Source organism: Protomyctophum parallelum (genome assembly GCF_964188405.1).
Source record: "Protomyctophum parallelum genome assembly, chromosome: 17".
NCBI classification, from domain to species: domain Eukaryota; kingdom Metazoa; phylum Chordata; class Actinopteri; order Myctophiformes; family Myctophidae; genus Protomyctophum; species Protomyctophum parallelum.
In genome coordinates, this window is record NC_139719.1 from 8,236,335 (window position 1) to 8,259,132 (window position 22,798).

A 22,798-nucleotide genomic window follows, 5' to 3' on the forward strand; every position below is an offset into this window, starting at 1 on the left:
GACTACTTAATTATCTCGAAACTTGTTACATCCACAGTTCCGTTTGATATAATTACTGGCAAATCCAATGTTGATTTTAGACTATAATTAGAATGCAAGAATATAATACTGTGGATTCCAAACTATGTGTATGCATATACATTTATTAATTTTCACACATGCACACATGCCTATTTATGTCTATTGACAATCTCTATGGACAATCCAACAGAATTTGAATGGGCGTATTGTATTATCCAGTGTGTGACTCGAGTGGCTACATTGTGTCTTTGTGTGTGAGAATGGAATGTCTCATGTTATATATGAGTAACTTTGTAACTTTGTAGCACAGAGCTATTGACAAGTGTTACAGAATCTATTGCTGTATTGTATTGTCTGGTCTCTTTATGATGAGTGAACTGGCTTAGCTTTAGTGCTTTCAGGTAATCAATTATTTAGAATGGCGATGTTACCTCATGCCGGGCTGTGTCTTGGTGCCCCTGGGCCCAAGGGTTGGCGGCCCCGTTTTCCCCCCGGCCTCCGCTGTCAGCCGCGGAGAGGAGCGGCCCAGGCCTCTGCTCTCTCTGAGCGTACTGCAGCTCCTAGAGGCAGATCAAACATTAGGCTAACCAGCTGCCCCCCTCTGCTGATCACACAGAGAAATGCACAACATTACAATTGTCACTCTGTGGCAGTGTTCATTTAGTTGATTTAGACTAATGGTGCGTTCACACGGGCAGATGCAATGATACAGTCTACCATTCATTGTCAATTTAAGCCAGCGTTGTGAAGCTATGAAGCAAATCTTTCATTGTTTCCAATGCATATAAACAATGCCTAGGTCCAAAGGGGCTCGCAGTTGGACAATCCATGCTGGATTGTTTTTTCTCAATCTCCTCCGCCGGCCGCCGCACCTCCGACACACGCACACTTGATGATGTCAACGACCATGTGAGAGATATACAAAGCGACAAATATGCTGTGATCTTCACATCTTTGCATATGCCTCGTGTGAACGCAACATAAGACTTTCAGATGACTAAAATGTAATGGTGGGTTATTCAAAAGACTAAAAAACGAAGAAAAAACCGACTAGGACTAGACTAAGACTAAACAATTTCTGATGACTAAAATAGGGCTAAAACGAAATGGTGTGAAAGGTCCTTGCAGACTGATTTTTCTGCAATGTTTTGCAGTATTTTGGCATTGTTTCTGAAAATAACATCAGTCTGCAAGGTCCTTAAGACTAAACCAGAATTTGCTGTCAAAAGTAACACTGCAGGCCCAGGCCGTAGCGTAACGGTCTGGTCACCGGACTGGTGATCCAGTCGCGGTGTGCCGCGGGTTCGACTCCCGGACCCGACACGGCCTTTACCGCATGTCATCCTCCCGTTTCCTGTCAGCCTACTATCTGTCCCTTAAAAAATCAATAAAAAGGCGTAAGCCGCAAAAAAATATCTTAAAAAAAAAAAAAAAAAAGTAACACTGCTCTGTGGTCCCTTCAGAGATGATTTCTTCAACATTCGCCTACACTGGGTGGGCGCTCAGTGCAAGGGAGAATAATGTGTTATGTTGTAATTATAGAGTAGTCCGGCAGCTGGGGTTTTGGGGTGGGAAATTTGGTATATAGTCTTTTTTATTGGCCTAAAATATTGTCTATATACATACATTCATGAATCCACTTGCTGACCAGCTGTTGGAATTGAGCAACCTTTTTTTATAGGGGTGTATATGTGACCATACCAGACATCCTATAAGGCAAAAAATTCAACATTTCATGTCAACATTTCATTATGCAAGTAGCATGTGACATGTCAAACTAGGGGGTTTTCATGATTCTGAATCCATTCCAAGCATTACTTTTGCACAGAAAACACTCCTTGGGCCTAAAAACACAAATGTGATGGGGAATTTGGCTATGGCTAAGTGGCTATGGCCGTTTTTAGCCCAAGGAGTGTTTTTTGTGCAAAACTAATGCTTGAAATGGATTCAGAATCATGAAAACCCCCTAGTTTGACATGTCACATGCTATATAAAGCATAATGGAAATTTGAAAATCTTGCCTTATATATAGATGTTTATGGTATGGTCACATTATAAACCCCTATAAAAAAAATTGCTCAATGCTGACAGCCGGTCAGCAAGTGGATTCATGAATGTATGTACATAGACAATATTTTAGGCCAATAAAAAAAAGACTATATACCAAATTTGCCACTTTAACCCATTCTGAACGGGCACCCATTTTGGTGTTGGCATCATGTTATGCTTTAGCTATTTAAAAATAGCAGATCTACAAGCTCATATCGTGCCACCGAGTGGCGCGATACGAGCTTGTAGGTCTGCTATTATTTTCTTAATCGAAGAACGACTGACATTTTTAGAATCTGATCTCAGGTCAGAATGGGTTCATCAGACCAGTGTGTGTCCGGCGGAAACCTCGTATGAATCTGATCTCAGGTCAGAATGGGTTAAACAGAGCAAGCCTGTCGGCTGCCAGACTAGAGGGATAGGTAGAAAGTTACCTGTGTGGTGAGCCGGCACTGCAGCTGTTCCAGAGCAGAGAGACGACCCTGCTGGTCGTCCGTTCTGGAGTCTCTCTCTGGCTCTGTTGACTTGGTTGGTGTGACTGAGAGGAAACAGAAGTCGTAATGAAGATGGAAGAAACATTTGTAGGTTTGTTGTTGAGGCATGAGCAATGTTAGTTCATTATGCATAAAGCATAATGCATTACACATAGAAAGCTTCAGTACATGGCAACTTCAGTCACTCCACCTAGTTTACATTTAATTAGCTTAACACGCTCACTTGCTACAATGTTTCTACATTTACTAGATTTTCTTTTTACGGTACGTCAAAGGGATCAGCTGTCTCTAGAGCATCTTTGTCTGTACATTATGTATCCCCCTCAAAGGTTTTGCTCAAGCATGTCATTAAATATTTGCACAAATATGGAGTTGCATGGTGATCACAAACTGAGCAGTGAGCACAGTAACTTGCTATCCATAACTATGCCGTTATTAGACCCTGTATTATTCTCTTGGTCAGGGGATGAAAAAATAATTGAACAGTTAAAATGGGCCTTCTATCTGCATAGGCCTACAGCCACATAACAGCAATGCTCCCCCTGGAATGTTATTGCTTAAACGCAACTATGCATGCCACGGTACATTGTGTATTTGTTTAAATAATATGATGATATGGTGTATGAACAGCATTTGTGTTTACAGTTGGGAGTGCTTATCTTCTCTCAGTGTGTGAACTCGCTAACTCTTCTCTCATCCCCGGGGCCAGAGGGGACCCAGGATCAGGACGGCAGTGTGAAACAGCAACACACCACAATGCAGAGGAGATCCCACACTTCCTGTCTGTGTCAACACTGCCTGGCCAATCAAAACACAGCTGCACTTCCTGATTATACTGTCAAACACAGCATGCTGTGTCTAGTCAGTGTGCTCTAGATGTGATCGCTCAGCGTGTACGGTGTATGACTGAAGCGTGACTGTAATAATCAATGTAATGAATGATAACATTTTATTCTATAATTATCATCAAAACCACATTTTGGTTCACTTATCTACTTTACGGCAGGAAGGAACACAGCTTCTGAACCAGATAAGATAAGATAAGATAAGATAAGATAAGATCTTTATTGTCACTGTATGAGACATACAACGAAATTCGTTGTAACCAGGAATCTAACCCAGAACAATGTACCTCTGTGCGGTAATGTGGCTGATGCAGCTGGCTACATTACTGTATAGGCTCTGTGCACAACTCCCGGGTGTATAGATGTTGGCATAACCGTCTCCTATTCCGGTTCAGTTTCACATTGCTTCATTTGATTGGGTCGGCAGCAGATTCGAACCGGAAACACGTGACATCTTCATGTCATATGTCATAGTTTATAAGAAAGTTATGACATCGAGCCCATGTCACAGCTTACTTATATATCACCGTGATTTGTATTTTACAGTCATCACAATCATACTGTGAAGAAGCCTCACATGGCTTTATCATGACAACAGAGTCGGCTCCTTTTGGTTCCGCCGGCCCGCGTGCGGTTACTTCCAAGATGGCGCCTCCCACCCTCGTTCTTGCAGTGCGTGGTTCGGACGGTACCACGTTGCTCCGTGGACCGCCATTCTGCGAGGAGAGTCCCACCTTCCAGAGGGACAACAGACAGAGCAGACATGTGGCCTTCAGCAAAGACGGCTCCTTATTTGGATGGTGCAATGGAGACAAGGTCAATGTGGTGAAGGTGTCAGACGGGTCGGCCGTTTCGACCTTTGACCTGCCTAAAACAGCCCTTCTCGAGTTCTCCCCACTCAATACCGTCCTGGTTACCTGGCAACCATACCAGGGGGAGCCTAATCTTCAGTTGTGGGACCTGCACACAGGTAGCAACCTGAAGGCTCTTTATCAGAAGAAGGTTGATTCGTGGTGTCCCAGTTGGTCAGATGATGAGAAGATTGCTGTTCGGAGCGTTAACAATGAACTGCACTTCTTTGAGGACAATGACTTTAACACCATCGCCAACAAGCTCCACATGCAGAAGGTGTCAGACTTTGTTATGTCACCAGGAGGACAGCCCTGTAAGGTGGCCGTGTATGTTCCAGGTGTTAAGGGCTCCCCGTCCTTCGTGCGTCTCTATCAGTACCCCCATTTTGGAGTTAATGCCGCCGTCCTGGCCAACAAGAGCTTCTTTAAAGGGGACAGAGTGTCCATGCTGTGGAATAAAAAGGCGTCAGCGGTGTTGGTTTCAACGAGCACTGATGTTGATAAGACTGGAGCATCGTACTACGGAGAACAGGGTCTACACTACCTGGCTGTTAATGGAGAGACTGCTGTGGTCCAACTACCTAAGAATGGTCCTATATATGACGTGGCGTGGAGTCCTAACTCTACAGAGTTCTGTGTGGTTTATGGTTCCATGCCTGCAAAGGCCACAATCTTTAACCTCAAATGTGAACCTGTATTTGACTTCGGTACTGGACCCAGAAACGCGGTCTACTACAGTCCTCAGGGTCATCTCTTGGTGTTAGCTGGTTTTGGGAACCTGAGTGGACAGATGGAGGTTTGGGATGTCAAGACATACAAACAGGTGTCTAAGCCCCAGGCTCCGGACTGTACCTACTTCTCCTGGTGTCCAGACGGCGAGCACGTTGTCACCGCAACCTGTGCTCCGCGGTTGCGTGTTGATAACGGTTACAAGATCTGGCACTACTCCGGCTCTGTTCTCCACCGGCAGGACACCCCAGCAGATGCAGAGTTGTGGCAGGTTCTGTGGCAGTCCTTCCCAGAGGATGTGTTCCCTGAGCGGCCAGTCAAGTACCATGCGGCCCCCAGTGACCTGGGCAGCACCCAGGCCACACCAGCACAGGCCTACAGACCACCAGCACTACGCAACAAACCAGTCAGTGTTCGCTCCAAACTGCATGAGGAGGAGCCCCCTCAGAACATGCGCGGCGGAGGGACGGCAGACAAACAACGCTCCAAAGCTGCTCTGAAAAACCAGAAGAAACGAGAGGCCAGGAACGCTGCCAGACAGGAGACAAAACTAGAAGCCCCGGAGCCTCTCTCTAAGCTCGCCCCCGCCGCCACAAACAACCAATCAGCACCCACCACAGGTGACCCGGAGACGGACAAGAAGATTAAGAACTTAAAGAAGAAGCTGAGAGCCATTGAAGAGTTGAAGGACTTGCAGGCGTCTGGAAAAACCCTGCAGAAGAACCAGGTGGAGAAAATGCAGAAGGAGGATCAGCTGCTGAAGGAGTTGGAGGAGCTAGATTTAGCAGACTAGACTCCTCTCTGCCCCTGCATCACTAGGATGCCGCTTCAGGTATAGTATAGGTGTATGCCTTCGTATACTGTTATTGATGGTCCTTCTATTGTTATTTCTTACCTTTGTATTGCTCTACCCGACAGTACTTTCCTTACTCTGTAACTTTACTCTAACTGCTGTGCTGCGAGATCAATAAAGGACGCTCACGTCGCCAGCTGGGCTGCACAGAAAGTAGAACTCCTAACCCATGAAGTGTTTGTGCTTTTCTGTATATTCTGACAAGAAGGGAGGCCTCAGGGCTCTAGAATATTCTGTGCTCAGATTAGTCTTTTCGGTTATCTGTGCGCTCAAACTCAACAAATTAAGATGTGCCATGGCCACCATCAAGCCTAATTACCTATTAGTGTATTATTAGAGTAGCATCTGCTTGACCACAAATGCTAAGAATCTTGTTTAGACAGATGCTAAGTTTGATGTTTACCCTTATATCCTAGTTTCTTTGAAGTACTACATTGTTTTCACTTATGTGACTATTAACACTGTCATCTGTTGACTAGTGTCTAGTGACCATGCCACTCTTGTCAGTGGCTAAATTGTAAATGGTGTTGTAGGCAGGCAGGCTACATGGTTATTTTACCCTGTAGTCCAGCAGCATTGAGTTGCGAACGGAGACGATTGCCCATCTCGATCAGCTGCTGCTTGTCCCTCGTCAGACGTGCGATACAGCGAGCTGCCTGCTTCAGCTTGGACTGCAGAAGAGGGGCGCCTAGTTTAGCGCCCTGGACGTCCCCCAAGGGGCCACCAGGTTTTAGGGCTGAGGCCAACAGCTGCTGTCTTAGGTGAAGGTTCTGCTCTTGGACTTGTCGTACCAAATCACTCTGGTGGAATGGAGAGAAAGACATAGATTGCTGTAGTGTAGACTAAAGAACACGTTCAACCCAACTTCAGAACTATTTGGGTGCTGAGTCCTGGACTTTGTGAATGATAAATCAGCCTACACTTATGTATACACTTATGTATATGTTTGATATTTACTGCTAAATGTGATGTCTTACCTGCACAAGAGACTGTGATTCTATCTACTACTATTTATATCTGCTGCAAATGTTTCTATACTTTTTTTTGTATTCAGACAGCCAGCAATGGGTAGAAAAAAATGTAGTCTCTTTGACACATCTAGGGGCCACAAGATTTTTCTAGAAGCTTTGTCATTGGTCGATTTGCCTGTCTGCTTCCTGATTGGTTAGTCATTGCAACGGGGTTTTTTCTCGACCAATGACAACGCTTCTCGGAACACTTTGAATGCAGATTGTGGCCCCTAGATGTGTCACAGAGACTAATTTTCTTTGGGAGTGTTTTACCCATTACTGACTGTCTGAATACCCAAAAAAAGGTCGTTCAAATCTTGGCATTATTGCTTATAGCAGCTTTAAGAAATGATTTGACATTGCCTATTTGATATAGTAGTGCCCAGTTATCTGGCTTATTTTCCCTTATTTCTCTATCTATTCTTTACCCTTATAACTCTTTCCTTGAAAACTACAAAATGTTGGGAGAAAATGTCGGGTGCAAAGTTGAAGTTGACTAGATACAAACACGTTTCAAAATACCTGCTCACAAACAATGGGCTCCCGTCTGCTGGCTATGTCCAACTTCAGTGCTGACACCTGTGGTTCAACAGATAAATAGTGTGGATGATTACACTCTGTTATCGCCATAACATTTAATACAAGATCCCTAGACTGGATAAGAGGCTTTGATTGTGCCAATCATCATTGATAAGATAGAATTGTTAATAATTGGCCCCTGATCCTAGCAAACATCGTACCGATAATATTAAAACTGACCGACGGTGGAGGTCACAAATTACTTGCGAGGCGCACCGTTGCTCCAATCTGCAGTTCTGCACCAAACTTTGCACAAATACTATTCAGGTGTCTGCCATGAGAATTAGTCACACCAGGGGCCATTGTTCAAGAGTCTGCCGTGTAAATAGTCACTCCCAAAAACAAAATCTAAATTGCATGCATGGGGCACAGTGTGTTAACACTTAATAACCCAATGATCATTGCTCTGAGAAGCGCAACGTAGGACTGGATTTTCAGGCCAGGCCTGATTCAAAGAAACTGCAGCTGTAAGACAAATATGTGTCTGAACTCGAAGTTACCTGGTTTCCCAGGGCAACCGTCTCCAAGTTGTTGAGAATGTTTCCTTTGTGATACTCGTCCTTCTCTTTGCGTACTTCCTCCAGCTCCATCTCCATTACGACAAGCCGCTGGCGTAGGCTCGCCTCGCCGGAGGCCCACATTCTTTTCTGATTGGCCAGCTCCAGACGTAGCTCCTCTGCTTCCAGCTGTTTAGCATGACACTGAGGAGACGGAGGTGGAATGCATTGGAGATATGAGAGAGGGAGTCATAAATGGAGCACACATTGAGAATGCTAGAGTAACAACATAAATAGGTGAGGTGAGTTGGGATAATGATGGCTAAGGCTTTAACATTGCTCGACACAGGTTATGGCTTGTCAACGTGCACTAGTTTAGTCAATCTAGTACACATTGGTACCTGTTGTGTGAGTTGAGAGAGAGAAGACTCCAAGTGGGCTACTCTAACCGCCTGCTTCTTCAGAGCAGCAGCGTTGGCCACTTTCTCCATACGCAATCCGCCTGATCAGTTGCACACAAAAGGACAACTTAAGATCAAGCTATTGTCGTCACAATGTTTTGTTTTAGGTTCAACTTATTGCTTGCACCTAGGCAGTGAGCTAGGTAATTACTAGAATTCTTCATTTGTCATTAGTGTCATAAATGCAATACAACAATTAGACGTACCAATTGTCTCATTGAGTGAGCGGATGTGGTTCTGCATATATGCATTGTCTGGAGACACCGGGGCCAGTGCCACTGCAGGCTCGGCTGTAACTGTGGGGTGCAGGGGTCCTGTGGCGCCCTCTAGCTTCTCCTCCAGGTGCCTGCATCGAGCCTTCAGCTCGGAGACCTCTTGCTCCAGAGCCTGGGTGTATTCTAATGTACCTGTAGAAATAGATAGCATTATACAATGCAGAGGTGTACTGAGCGAGACAATACTGACATTTGTAGAAGAATGACTCACTCACTTCATAGTTAAGAGTCAACCAACACATGGTAATTGAAATACTCTTGCCCATCGCTCCTACAACACATACATGCACATGCACGCACACATACAGTGTCCATACAGTCCTACACCTACTGTATGTATTACATCAGAGAGGTCAGAGGGTCAGTTGCACTGCAGTGGCCCTGGAGCCCATTATGGGGTGCAGTGCCTTGCGCAAGGGACATACGGTACATGTACATAGTACCTTGCAGTAACCAATTTTACAGCTGGAATACACAGTGACAGTGCTGGGAATCGAACCAGCAAACTATGGTCGACCTCTCTACAGCATCATGGGCAAACAACCTGAATACAGAAATGTGTGCAGCCGACGATTGGTATATTAAGCAATGGCAGGCAAGCCATTGCTTATAAATGACAATGTACAAATACATTGTCATTTATAGGAATTTCTGTCAATAAATCTCATTCAATCAATACAAACTCACATACACGGAAGTACTTGAAGGATAGAGGAATCACGTTTGTAAAACAAAATAAAAAGGAAAGAAGTAGGTATTCACACACCTGTTGGCACTCTGCTTCCAGAGTAGTTGTCAGCAGGCTGGACAGGGGTCTGGCTTGAAGGTCCAGTGGTGGTGAGACCAGAAGCACCTGGGGGCAGGGGAGGATGCCGCGGAGGAGGCGCCTGGGGTTGGGTCTGGCTAAGACTCTCCATGTCTTTTCTCATGTGCGCCACCACAGCTCTCAGACCGGCATTCTGCTGCTGCAGCCGACTGATCTCCTCAGACGCCAGATCCCCTGGACTTAGTCTGGAACCCTGCAGGTGCATTGGGAACAGACAAGAGGTAGGAATGTGTAGACAAATCCATGGAGCAGTGCCCTGTAGGCCAGGTGTAGCTAATCAGTCCTGTGGTGTAAAGCTGCGCTTAATGGAATAAGGGAAAATTAGAATAAGTGTGGCAAATCTGCAAAATAAATGCTTACCACTAGCTTTCTTCACAAAATGTGTTCAGGTGTCTACTATCACCTATCAATTTGTTCCAATTGGTTTCCCGTGGGAAACTTTGTGACAGCAGCTGAAAGTTGGGGTACCATTAACAACATATAAGGCAGAATTCTCAAAATGTCATTATGCTTTAAGTATACTGTATGTGATGTGTCAAACTAGGGGGTTTCCATGATTCTGAAGCATTAGTTTTGCATGAAAAACACTCCTTGGGCTAAATTTGGCCATAGCCACTTGCCCAAATGTTCATGCAAACTAATGCTTGCAATGGATTCAGAATCATGAAAACCCTAGTTTGACACATGATTACATGCTACTTAAAGCATAATGAAAATGTGAGAATTTTGCCTTACATAGGTTATTAATGGTACCCTAAACCCTTTCCAAGGGAAACAAATTGGAACAAACAAATAGGTGATAGCAGACACATTTTATGAACACATTTGTGAAGAAAGCTAGTGGTAAGCCTTTTTTGCAGATTTGCCACACATTTTGCTAATTTTCCCTTATTAATGGTACACCTCAGTAATGGCTGCACCCAGGGCACCCCTCGGTGGATTCGTCTATAAAAATCTCACTTATTTTTCGCCATCGCTTTTTTTTCGCCATCGCTTTTTTTCGCCATCGCTTTTTCTCGCCATCGCTTTTTCGCCATCGTTTTTTTTCGCCATTTTTCGCCATCGCTTTTTTTCTTCGCCATCGCTTTTTTTTCGCTATCACTTTTTTTTCACCATCGCTTTTTTTTCGCCATCGCTTTTTTTCGCCATCGCTTTTTTCGCCATCGCTTTTTTCGCATCGCTTTTTTTCCGCCATCGCTTTTTTTTTCGCCATCGCTTTTTTTTTCGCCATCGCTTTTTTTCGCCATCGCTTTTTTTTCGCCATTTTTCGCCATCGCTTTTTTTTCGCCATTTTCCGCAATCGCTTTTTTTTTTCAGCCATCTCATCATCATCTCATCATCAACTCATCATCTCCATCATCATCTCGCTTTTTTTTCGCCATCACTTTTTTTCGCCATTTTCCGCAATCGCTTTTTTTTCGCCATCTCATCATCATCTCATCATCATCTAATCATCTCCATCATCATCATCATCATCTCGCTTTTTTTTCGCCATCACTTTTTTTTCGCCATCGCTTTTTTTCGCCATCGCTTTTTCCGCCATCGCTTTTTTCGCCATCGCTTTTTTTCGCATCGCTTTTTTTCGCATCGCTTTTTTTTTCGCCATCTCATCATCATCTCATCATCATCTCATCATCTCCATCATCATCATCATCTCGCTCACATTTTATGAACACATTTGTGAAGAAAGCTAGTGGTAAGCCTTTTTTGCAGATTTGCCACACATTTTGCTAATTTTCCCTTATTAATGGTACACCTCAGTAATGGCTGCACCCAGGGCACCCCTCGGTGGATTCGTCTATAGACCGATTCCGTAGCGGGTCTCATGGTCGCAGCCTACGTATTTCCTGTAGGCGGACTCGACGTAGCTGCGGGGGTAAAACCCTCACCAGGCGCACTCTTCCACTACAGTGAACGGCAGAGTGACTGATGTTAATTTGCCTCAAACTTTACTCCTTTACCTGCTTTTTTACTAACACTAACATTACAAAGATGACCAGAACATCGAGATGAACCTGTGTAGTTTATGGCTGCTCCAACAGTAGTGGCAACATAACAAATGAAATAAAACGGAATGTCTAATATCCACCGCGATGGCGGAGACCAGAGCCATTGAGCAATGGTTGAGACAAAGCAGTGAAAGATACATAACGCCAGTCTTACCCAATACCAAATATTTCTGTTTTATTAACACAAGGCTGCTGTACTTTATACCTCATACTTTAAATGCTTAGTATGAGGTATAAAATACAGCAGCCTTGTGTTCATAAAACAGAAAGATTGGGTATTGGGTAAGACTGAAATTATGTATCTTGCAGGATTCTTCACTGCTTTGTCTCAACCATTACTCAATGGCTCTGGTCTCAGCCATCGCGGTGGATATTAGACATTCCGTTTTATTTTATTTGTTATGTTGCCACTACTGTTGGAGCAGCCATAAACTACACAGGTTCATCTCGATGTTCTGGGCATCTTTGTAATGTTAGTGTTAGTAAAAAAGCAGGTAAAGGAGTAAAGTTTGAGGCAAACTAACATCAGTCACTCTGCCGTTCACTGTAGTGGAAGAGGTGCGCCTGGTGAGAGTTTTACCCCCGCAGCTACGTCGAGTCCGCCTACAGGAAATACGTAGGCTGCGACCATGAAACCGGTACGGAATCGGTCTATACATACCATAGAGCTGATGCAGTTTACTATCCTGACCAGTAGATGGAGACTGAAACAGCAGTTTTGAGGATGGCATGGCATGAAATTGAGAGCACATGCCAATATCCTGGAGTTAAACTCATTATACTTGTCTGTTGGAGGCAGTTTCTTATTTGAATATATATATAAAAACTTGATTATATTCTAAACATATGCCCGAATTCTAAAGTAAATTCCATATAGTAAAGAATTGTTCTGAATACAATCATGCAGACTTGCAGAGACCAGTCTTTTCAGTTTGTTAGGTTGAGACCTGAACATTCTGATGTTGATTTCACTTAATTAGACATTAGAAATGGCTTTTTTCTCGCCATTTTCCGCAATCGTTTTTTTTTCCGCCATCTCATCTCATCATCTCCATCATCATCTCGCTATTTTTTCGCCATCACTTTTTTTTCGCCATCGCTTTTTTTCGCCATCGCTTTTTTTCGCCATCGCTTTTTCTCGCCATCGCTTTTTTCGCCATCGCTTTTTTTTCGACAGTTTTTTTTCGCCATTTTTCGCCATCGCTTTTTTTCTTCGCCATCGCTTTTTTTTCGCCATCACTTTATGATGGCGAAAAAAAAAGCGATTGCGGAAAATGGCGAAAAAAAAAGCGATGCTTTTTTCGCATCGCTTTTTTTTCGCCATCGCTTTTTTTCGCCATCGCTTTTTTCGCCATCGCTTTTTTTCGCATCGCTTTTTTTCGCCATCGCTTTTTTTTCGCCATTTTTCGCCATCGCTTTTTTTCGCCATCGCTTTTTTTCACCATCGCTTTTTTTTCCGCCATTTTCCGCAATCGCTTTTTTTTCCCGCCATCTCATCATCATCTCATCATCTCCATCATCATCATCATCTCGCAAAAAAAAAGCGATTGCGGAAAATGGCGAAAAAAAAGCGATGCTTTTTTCGCATCGCTTTTTTTTCGCCATCGCTTTTTTTCGCCATCGCTTTTTTCGCCATTGCTTTTTTTCGCATCGCTTTTTTTCGCCATCGCTTTTTTTTCGCCATTTTTCGCCATCGCTTTTTTTCGCCATCGCTTTTTTTCACCATCGCTTTTTTTTTCGCCATTTTCCGCAATCGCTTTTTTTTTCGCCATCTCATCTCATCATCATCATCATCATCTCGCTTTTTTTTCGCCATCATAAAGAATTGTTCTGAATACAATCATGCAGACTTGCAGAGACCAGTCTTTTCAGTTTGTTAGGTTGAGACCTGAACATTCTGATGTTGATTTCACTTAATTAGACATTAGAAATGGCTTTTTTTTCGCCATTTTTCCGCAATCGCTTTTTTTTCCGCCATCTCATCATCATCTCATCATCTCCATCATCATCATCATCATCTCGCTTTTTTTTCACAATCACTTTTTTTTCGCCATCGCTTTTTTTTCGCCATCGCTTTTTTTCGCCATCGCTTTATTTTCACCATCGTTTTTCTTTTCGCCATCGCTTTTTTTTCGCCATCGCTTTTTTTCGCCATCGCTTTTTTCGCCATCTCATCTCATCATCATCTCCATCATCATCATCTCGCTTTTTTTTCGCCATCACTTTTTTTCGCCATCGCTTTTTCCGCCATCGCTTTTTTTTCGCCATCGTTTTTTTTCGCCATTTTTCGCCATCGCTTTTTTTCGCCATCGCTTTTTTTTCGCCATCGCTTTTTTTTCGCCATCACTTTTTTTTCGCCATCGCTTTTTTTTCGCCATCGCTTTTTTCGCCATCGCTTTTTTCGCCATCGCTTTTTTTCGCATCGCTTTTTTTCGCCATCGCTTTTTTTCGCCATTTTTCGCCATCGCTTTTTTTCGCCATCGCTTTTTTTCACCATCGCTTTTTTTTTCGCCATTTTCCGCAATCGCTTTTTTTTTCGCCATCTCATCATCATCTCATCATCTCCATCATCATCTCGCTTTTTTTTCGCCATCGCTTTTTTTCGCCATCGCTTTTTCCGCCATCGCTTTTTCCGCCATCGCTTTTTCCGCCATCGCTTTTTGCGCCATCGCTTTTTTTCGCATCGCTTTTTTTTTCGCCATCTCATCATCATCTCATCATCTCCATCATCATCTCGCTTTTTTTTCGCCATCGCTTTTTTTTCGCCATCGCTTTTTTTTCGCCATCGCTTTTTTTCGCCATCGCTTTTTTCGCCATCGCTTTTTTCGCCATCGCTTTTTTCGCCATCGCTTTTTTCGCCATCGCTTTTTTTCGCATCGCTTTTTTTTCGCCATCGTTTTTTTTCGCCATCGCTTTTTTTCGCCATCGCTTTTTTCGCCATCTCATCTCATCATCATCTCATCATCTCATCATCATCATCATCTCGCTTTTTTTTCGCCATCACTTTTTTTTCGCCATCGCTTTTTTTTCGCCATCGCTTTTTTTCGCCATCGCTTTTTTCGCCATCGCTGTTTTCGCCATCGCTTTTTTTCGCATCGCTTTTTTTTCGCCATCGTTTTTTTTTCGCCATCGCTTTTTTCCGCCATCGCTTTTTTTTCGCCATCGCTTTTTTCGCCATCTCATCTCATCATCATCTCATCATCATCTCATCATCTCCATCATCATCATCTCGCTTTTTTTTCGCCATCACTTTTTTTCGCCATCGCTTTTTTCGCCATCGCTTTTTTCGCCATCGCTTTTTTTTCGCCATCGTTTTTTCGCCATTTTTCGCCATCGCTTTTTTCGCCATCGCTTTTTTTTTCGCCATCGCTTTTTTTTCGCCATCGCTTTTTTTTCGCCATCGCTTTTTTTTTCGCCATCGCTTTTTTTCGCCATCGCTTTTTTTTTCGCCATCGCTTTTTTTCGCCATCGCTTTTTTCGCCATCGCTTTTTTCGCATCGCTTTTTTTTCGCCATCGTTTTTTTTTCGCCATTTTTCGCCATCACTTTTTTTCGCCATCGCTTTTTTTTTTCGCCATCGCTTTTTTCGCCATCGCTTTTTTTCGCATCGCTTTTTTTTCGCCATCGTTTTTTTTTCGCCTTTTTTCGCCATCGCTTTTTTTCGCCATCGCTTTTTTTTTTCGCCATCGCTTTTTTTTCGCCATCACTTTTTTTTAGCCATCGCTTTTTTTTCGCCATCTAAAAAGTCCCCCATGTACTTCAGGATGGGTGGCGGCCAAGGTCAAGGAAGACTCCTCTCCATAGAGTATGGGATGGTCCATAGCAAAATAAAAAACCTTAGCGTCACACCAGTTGTTGTTCCGCTCCACTCCATTCTTGAGATATAACCAAATATGTAATTCTGACATTGAACTTTAATCTTTTCCACCAAAGAATGTATCATCTCTATCATCCCAGTAGGGTAGCCTGAACCATTGCCAGAAACCTTCATGAAACAACATAATATGCCTAATACCGTTTACAAGAGATGTGCACGCCTGCCTGAACAAAAGCATTAAATCATGATGACTAAACTAACACAACTGTGGATGACAAAGACTAATGAATTGATTAATTGACTATGAGACAGCCCTGCAAAATATATATACATGTTCTAATACTGGTTGGCTTAATATACTGGTTAATCATGCAAGACTCCCTCAGAATCAACATGACATTCATTCAGTGACCTTGGCAGGTCACACGTGGTTGTAAAGGGCTGATGTATTGCTTGGCCTTGTGCCAGACGCTAGCCTAAGGTGTTCCGTTTCAGACATTAATGGACAGACACGCATACTGTGATGTCAGCTTGGTCAAACTCTTGACACACAAACTATGACACAATCAAATATATTTAAGGGATTCCTGCTTTTACTGGAAGCAGTGGAGAGAGAGAGACAGGAGACAGGCAAAGAGATGGGATGACATGAATAACACAAAATCACCTTTTTTTTAAATTACCAGAGTCCTATGATTCTACCTTTATGAAAATATGAAATATGATTTCTCAATGCATTCTGTCTTGAGAGGTCACTACATAAAACCCTGTCACTACATGCTCACTCTTTCTTAGCCTTTGTGAAACAGGTGGTGTTAACCTGTTTAAAACCAAACTGATCTTACTGCTCAAAAGCACCTCCCACTCCTGTACCAACGATGATTTTGGACTGAAGGCGAGGTGGCATAGTCTGTAAAACACATTTCTAGACCTTTCAAGGTTCCAAGTAGAACAGACTCTGAAGTGCTATAACTTATGAGTGTGCGTTCTCCGTTCACAACAGTTACTTCACAGCTGTGCATGTGTGGTGTCCGGTACACTGTATCCTACAGTGTGGTGTCTGGTATACAGTATGCATCCCAGACAAGAAGGCAGCCCAGAGATTTATAGTGTATATTGCACTGCAATATACACTATGAATAGAAAAGTCCACTGAGTGAGGAGGTCATCTAGTTGTACAAGATGATATGATTGATTTGACATGTTAGTGTGTTGAATGCTGTTTGTTTGTTTGTTTGTATTTTTACTTCTTAAAACATTTTAAACAGACATCAAATTAACCACTTTGACTTAACCACAAAAAAACTATATCATATCTACAAGCTCACAGTGCATAATCGCAAAGTGTTGAAAGTATGACCCGAACATTGGTATGCCAGGGTTGGTTAAGCAGTGTTTTAAACGTATTACTATCACTTTACTAGTATGGACAATGAATAGTTGTTTTATTTGCTTTACATTTGGATATTTGCCAGCTCATTTATCTTAAGCAGGTCTTTCCCTGTGGGTGCCACATACGTCATAGAGGGGAACATGATGGTCAGACACCAAGCCAAGCTGAAAGGCCATCATACCACTGTGGACGCTCAAGAAAAGGCCAACTCCTAAAACAGCACCAGGATGGGAACAAATACTCTCTGGGAGACATGCGAGGGTATCAACTGACATAGGAAATACAACACTTCATGTGATAGGAATTGTGAGAGGTATGAATTGTACTCTCTAGACAATATACTGTATGTGTGTGTATTAAGAGATTGAATGAAACACTTGTACAGATCAAAAAGTAGCATTATTTGTGTCTAAGACAGAGGGGCCAAGAACATCAACTCGCAGCTGTTTAGGAAATTACATTTACAGATTCTCTTGTATGAAATTGAATAAAATATCACATGGCTTCTACTCTGAGCTCAAAACAGATCATAGTCAAGTTGTTGGTACAGAGAGGTCAAATGGCAGTGTTCTCACACAAGCACCAAAACACGCTAAAACCTAACTGCCAGTGACAGAAGCTTCATGAGAATTTCAGCATCGACGTCACAGGCTCGATAATTACATCAGATCCGGTGTTAGCGGATTAGAGATTGCAAAACAGGAAGCACAGAGGGAGTCGCCAGGACTTGATGGGTGTAATATTATATCAGGGTTATGAACTTCAATTCACATACTGTAGCTTCCTCCTGTAGTAGGCTATGGTGAGTTATGGTCCCTTTCTAGGGAAAGATATACTGCTTCATACTGCTCAAGTGAAAAAAGGGCACCTTGTGCAGCGCGTGGAACCGGCCGGTTGCCTTAATAGCCTTAAAGGACCACTTCACCACTTTTCAACCTATCTTCATATAATAGGTCCTCACTAATAATCATGAAAAAAATGGCACAATTTATTTCTCCTCGTCTGTGTCTCATAGGAGGGCTGTGGGCAGTTCAGAAACCGTCTTCCAGTGACATCATCGATGGGGAATACAAGCTAATAGAAACTGCAGGATTTCTAGTCCTGAAAAGTTGCAATGCGAAAGTGGAAGCCATCGTTCTCACGATAATGAAAATCTAAAATCTATTTTTGTAAAAAAATCTTGTTTAAAAAATCTGCCTAATGATGATGTCACTGGAAGACGGTTTCTAAACTGCCCACAGCCCTCCTATGAGACACAGACTGAGTTGAAAACAATCGTGCCATTTTTTCATGATTTATTAATGAGGACCTATTATATGAAGATACCTTGAAAAGTGGTGAAGTGGTCCTTTAAGAGATTAATAGATGTTGGGGCCTAAATAATATATTAGAAGCTTTTTTATCAAGAATTGATCAATGTCACCATGGTCCACATACTGTTCACTGTACAAATACAATTATTTCTCTTTTTTTTCTCCAAAAGGGCACATTGCTGAAATGGGCAGAGGGTGCTCTATACAGTATGTAGTATGTACAATGAACATGTGCACATACTATACAGTACTTGTGTGAAAGTGATATACCTGATTTGTTCCCAGTGAAGGCCAGTGTCAATCACTAAAATGAGCAGATATATAAGCTCACAACCCGTTGCACTGTGACGCGTTGTGAGCTTGTACATTTTCTCTTTTCAGTCCACGTAACTAACTAAGTATAACTCGGGCAATAGGGGCACACTCTGTCAATGTCATGTCATGTCAATAGGTGGTCCCCGGTCTCTCTTAGCAGTCTATTTTAAGACCCTTTAAATGTTGAACATTAATGACTAATTACAGAGTATTCGGTATCGGTCAGGCATGCCAGAGTAGTCGCCCCTCGTCCTCTCTGGCCGTGGGCTGAACTTGGCATCCTGCTGGCTGTGGAATATCTGTGTAACGCTAGCCACCACCGGGGTTTGAAAGGTTAACACGTGTGTCTTCAGATCGTGTAAGAAAGACAAACTGAAGATCTCCACGCTCCCGCGTCTAACAACTCAGTGGTGATTTGTATGTGACTACTTCAGAGCACTGTTGCCAGATTTTACGAGAGACCTCAGCAACAAGCTATTAAAACAAGCCCAAAAGGCACAAGGCCACACAAGCACTTAAAAGTTAAAGGTTAAAGTCCTACTATTTGTAACATACATTGCTGTATGCGAAATGTATTCTCCGCATTTGACCCATCTAGTGGTGAGCCGCATCTGTGCCGTGCTCGGGAATCATTTGTAGCTGATCTGACATTGGGTCCCATTTCTACCACAAGGCCACTGAGCTGGTCTTAAACCTATATAATTGGAAAATAGCCGATCTACAAGCTCACAACACGATGCAACATGTTGTGAGCTTGTAGATCTGCCATTTTGTTAAAGAAAATCTTGACAAAAAAAGGAAAAAAAAATAATATTTTAAACAGCGACCTGGTATGGGGGTCCCTGGCACTTGACATCAAAATGTTTAACCCATTCTGACCGGGCACCCATTTTGGTGTTGGCATCATGTTATGTTTTAGCTATTTAAAAATAGCAGATCTACAAGCTCATATCGCGCCACCGAGTGGCGCGATACGAGCTTGTAGGTCTGCTATTTTTTGAAAAATCTAAGAACGACTTGACATTTTTTTAGAATCTGATCTCAGGTCAGAATGGGTTCGTCAGACCAGCGTGTGTCCAGTGGAAACCTCGTATGAATCTGATCTCAGGTCAGAATGGGTTAAACAACATTAGCAAACAAGCCCAAAGAAGCAACTAGTAACTACACTTCGAGAAACAAACCGCGACTATGCAGAATAACAACCCCAAAGTGTCTTATAATAAGCATTAAGCAGACATGGCAACACTGCTTCAGATGGAGCAATGGAAAGAGAGAGTGGTTTGTCAGTTGTCACTCTCTGACCCCACTGCTTGACCCCGTGTGTTCTCACCTGTAGCGCCTGGTCTCTCTCTGTGGTGACGCAGCGCAGTAAGACCGCCAGGTCCCGCATCTCCCTGTCTCGCTCCTTCAGCTCTGCCTGAGCCTGACGGACAGAGAGAGACATGCAGTATGTGAAGTAAGTGAAGACTTGGTATATATTGAAACTTCATGTGGTCAACTACTGAAATGTACAGTTGGAGTGCCATTTTGTTCTTCTAAAAACCTGTATTTTTCAGCTCATTAAAAACACCTTTACAATTCCCGGTGGTTGAGAATGCATTCACATCGGGCGTGACACAATTATTTCTTTGAGTGATTTGATATTAGGTCAATGTGAAAGGAAGTACATGGTCCTGATACGTCAGGAGTCCAATCTGTTCCTATTCACCGGTTTGATAGAGAAGCTTGCAGCTCACACTTGGAAAGCGACAATGCACAGGCGAGACATCCCCAGACTAGAGATGTTGCGATGCGAGAGTGCAGTCTAGCCAACACCAACTCGGGAATCCTGAATCACCCTCCACACCCTCCTGTCTAGCATCAGGGTGTTGAGCTCTGCAGTGTTGTTGCGCCGTGCGCGCGTGCGTGCGTGCGCGTGTGTGTGTGTTGAATTCGGGTGGATTTTGATTGCAAGCACTGCACGCGTTGCAACCTGCCTATGTAGGTCAATCTATATTGACCTACATAGGCAGGTTTGCAATGCGTCTAGCACAGTATTTCCCTGCTCTTTAAATAGCAGGCAAATACTGTGCTGTACAGTACACCAGGTCAGAGATGATCTACGGCAGGGGTAGGCAACCTTGGGCACGGGTGCCAACATTGGCACAGGGAAGGGTAATAATCACTGGCACACTGGCATGAGTAAGAGAGAGAAGATGTTCGGTTTAAATGTAATCAATAAAATTAAGTCCAAAATCCTGCACATAATTCTACATCCATTCAACCTCTGAACTCTGACTGGGGAGAGAGTCTGGGAGATACCTGTGGGTTATTGCCTAATGATCATTAATTACAATGTCCTGGTGTGAAAGAAAATATTTCAAAAGAAGGAAAAAGGTTATTTTTATGGACAATCTGCTGGAAATATTTTTATATTTGATGTAAAAAATCACACCCGCTGTTGTGTTAAACCCTTTATTGACCTTATACGGACCTTGAAACATGCTTCATTTCAAAAAGGTTTCTAACCACTGGGCTACGGTACAATCGCCTTCTGACTTTACTCACTCTTAATAAGATTCATCAACAATAATTGACCTGACAAACACAGCTCACTGCGCTTTGTGCCTTTTTCGCTGGGTGTAAGACATGGCGTAGTAGACTAGAGAGAAGAGTTCACAACGTTACACTGTTTCTGCAGAGAAGCTGCACCTGTGAGAGGCTCACCTGGTCCCTGGCCTGGGCGAGGCCCTGTATCAACTGTTCACTGGCCAGGTAATGTTCAGCCTTGGCGTCCTCGCAGCGTCTCTGCCACTCCAGTTCCACCTGGACACGCCTCTGGTCCAGAGCCTTCTCTCTCTCCACACCTGCACTCAGCTGCTGCTTGTATCTGGACATCCCAAACACAATGACAATCATGTCATAATACTGTGCGCAGTGTTCAAATAGCACCATTTGCTTCGGTCCACCATTCACAGGATCTTGTGATGGTACAAAGAGAAATAATGTATTTTTTAGTTTTGCCACAATTTCCTTCTGATCCTCCCCTTCACTCCTCTAGTCTCCCCTCCCCTCCCCTCACCTCTCCACATCCTCTCTGCTCCTCTCCAGTTCTGTCCTGAGTTTGGTGTCTCTCTCCTGCAGGGCCAGCAGCTCTGTATCCTTGACAACAGTCTCCTTGGACACTTGATGGATATATTTGTCCCAACTGCGGCGTGTTGTCTCCACCTCTTTGTGAAGCCTTGCGCGCACACACACAGGCACACACACAGGCACGCGCACATACACGCACGCGCGCACGCACACGCACACGCACACACACACACACACACACACACACACACACACACACACACACACACACACACACACACACACACTTTAATCATGTATTTATGTCCACATAAGAGATACAATACAAGGACACAAATATTTACAAGGTGCTGTACAGAGTGCAATCAGCAAATCCCAGACAAATAGCGGCTACCGATAGTGGAAGAGATTGCACAGAATTCCGCAAGCCGTTTAGCTGCTTTTTTGGCATCCCAAGTTGTTGGAAGCCTCTTACAACCAAACTGTGTACGTGTCCTAGGCTGCCGAAGATATTAACACAAGTAGACTGCACCTATAGCCTAGCTCTATGATAGTCTGGAGGAGCGGCTGGTACTTAATGACTTTGGTCATTAATCATAAGCTAGAATCAAAGGTGCAGGCCACTTCAATAATGAAGTGGCCTGCACATGCACATGCACACGCACGCACGCACACACACACACACACACACACACACACACACACACACACACACACACACACACACAGTTGTAATTTATTTTACTGTGCCCATTAGTTAACAGAGTCTCAGATAGCTGATGTTTTACTGTAAATGCATTCAGAACAAATATGCACAAGTGCACAAAGACCCGCACACCGTCGGCACTTGCAATACGGACACTTTATTTAGTATTGCAAGTGCAGACGGCGTGCAGGTCTTTGTGCACATTTCTTCTGAATACATTGAGTCCTGCCTACGCACCCGTCTCAGAGCCTGTCAGGTGTGCGTGGGACTTTGTTGCCTACTGTAAATGCATCAAAGAACAATTACAACAGACAATGTCGTCTAGTCATTGGCTACTGTCTGTGTGCACACATGCAGTATGAGTGAACACAACTGTATTGGGTTGATGGCATGGTGTGCATGTGCGTGCGACGTGTGCATGCGTTTGAAGTCTCTGATCTTTGTTCTTCATTTCTGGGTCGGGCCATTCCATGCCCGCTGGGCCTGTCACCTCTCAAAAGCCAATGACGGTGGGGCGGAGCTACTGTAGCAGCCACTAGAGGCAGAGAAACGATGGATGCTGCTACCTCATCTCAAAACAGTGGTCCCTCTGTTCATCTGCCTGTGCCCTCTTTGCACCAAACACTGGGTAACATAAGATGCATCTTCAGCCTACTGGACAGTGGTCACGAGAGCCGTGCACGG

General features: G+C 43.6%; 2 protein-coding genes across 2 annotated transcripts in view; one reads left to right on the forward strand and one right to left on the reverse strand.

The window, feature by feature from the left end:
* The window catches only part of ccdc57 (coiled-coil domain containing 57), a gene marked incomplete at its 5' end in the record, with an annotated part of 39,054 nt that overhangs the window by 6,225 nt on the left and 10,031 nt on the right, over positions 1 to 22,798 (reverse strand). The window contains 11 exons of the mRNA XM_083787438.1: positions 453 to 581; positions 2,505 to 2,608; positions 6,402 to 6,642; positions 7,375 to 7,431; positions 7,932 to 8,132; positions 8,330 to 8,430; positions 8,596 to 8,796; positions 9,431 to 9,683; positions 19,667 to 19,759; positions 21,043 to 21,205; positions 21,398 to 21,556. Coding sequence (XP_083643564.1) covers positions 453 to 581; positions 2,505 to 2,608; positions 6,402 to 6,642; positions 7,375 to 7,431; positions 7,932 to 8,132; positions 8,330 to 8,430; positions 8,596 to 8,796; positions 9,431 to 9,683; positions 19,667 to 19,759; positions 21,043 to 21,205; positions 21,398 to 21,556 — 1,702 coding nt within the window. The remainder of the gene's footprint in view (positions 1 to 452; positions 582 to 2,504; positions 2,609 to 6,401; positions 6,643 to 7,374; positions 7,432 to 7,931; positions 8,133 to 8,329; positions 8,431 to 8,595; positions 8,797 to 9,430; positions 9,684 to 19,666; positions 19,760 to 21,042; positions 21,206 to 21,397; positions 21,557 to 22,798) is intronic.
* On the forward strand, positions 4,055 to 5,782 carry LOC310874051 (eukaryotic translation initiation factor 2A-like; the record flags this gene model as incomplete). Its single annotated transcript, XM_083786719.1, has 1 exon — positions 4,055 to 5,782. One exon carries the CDS (start codon positions 4,055 to 4,057, stop codon positions 5,780 to 5,782), a length of 1,728 nt encoding a protein of 575 aa, XP_083642845.1.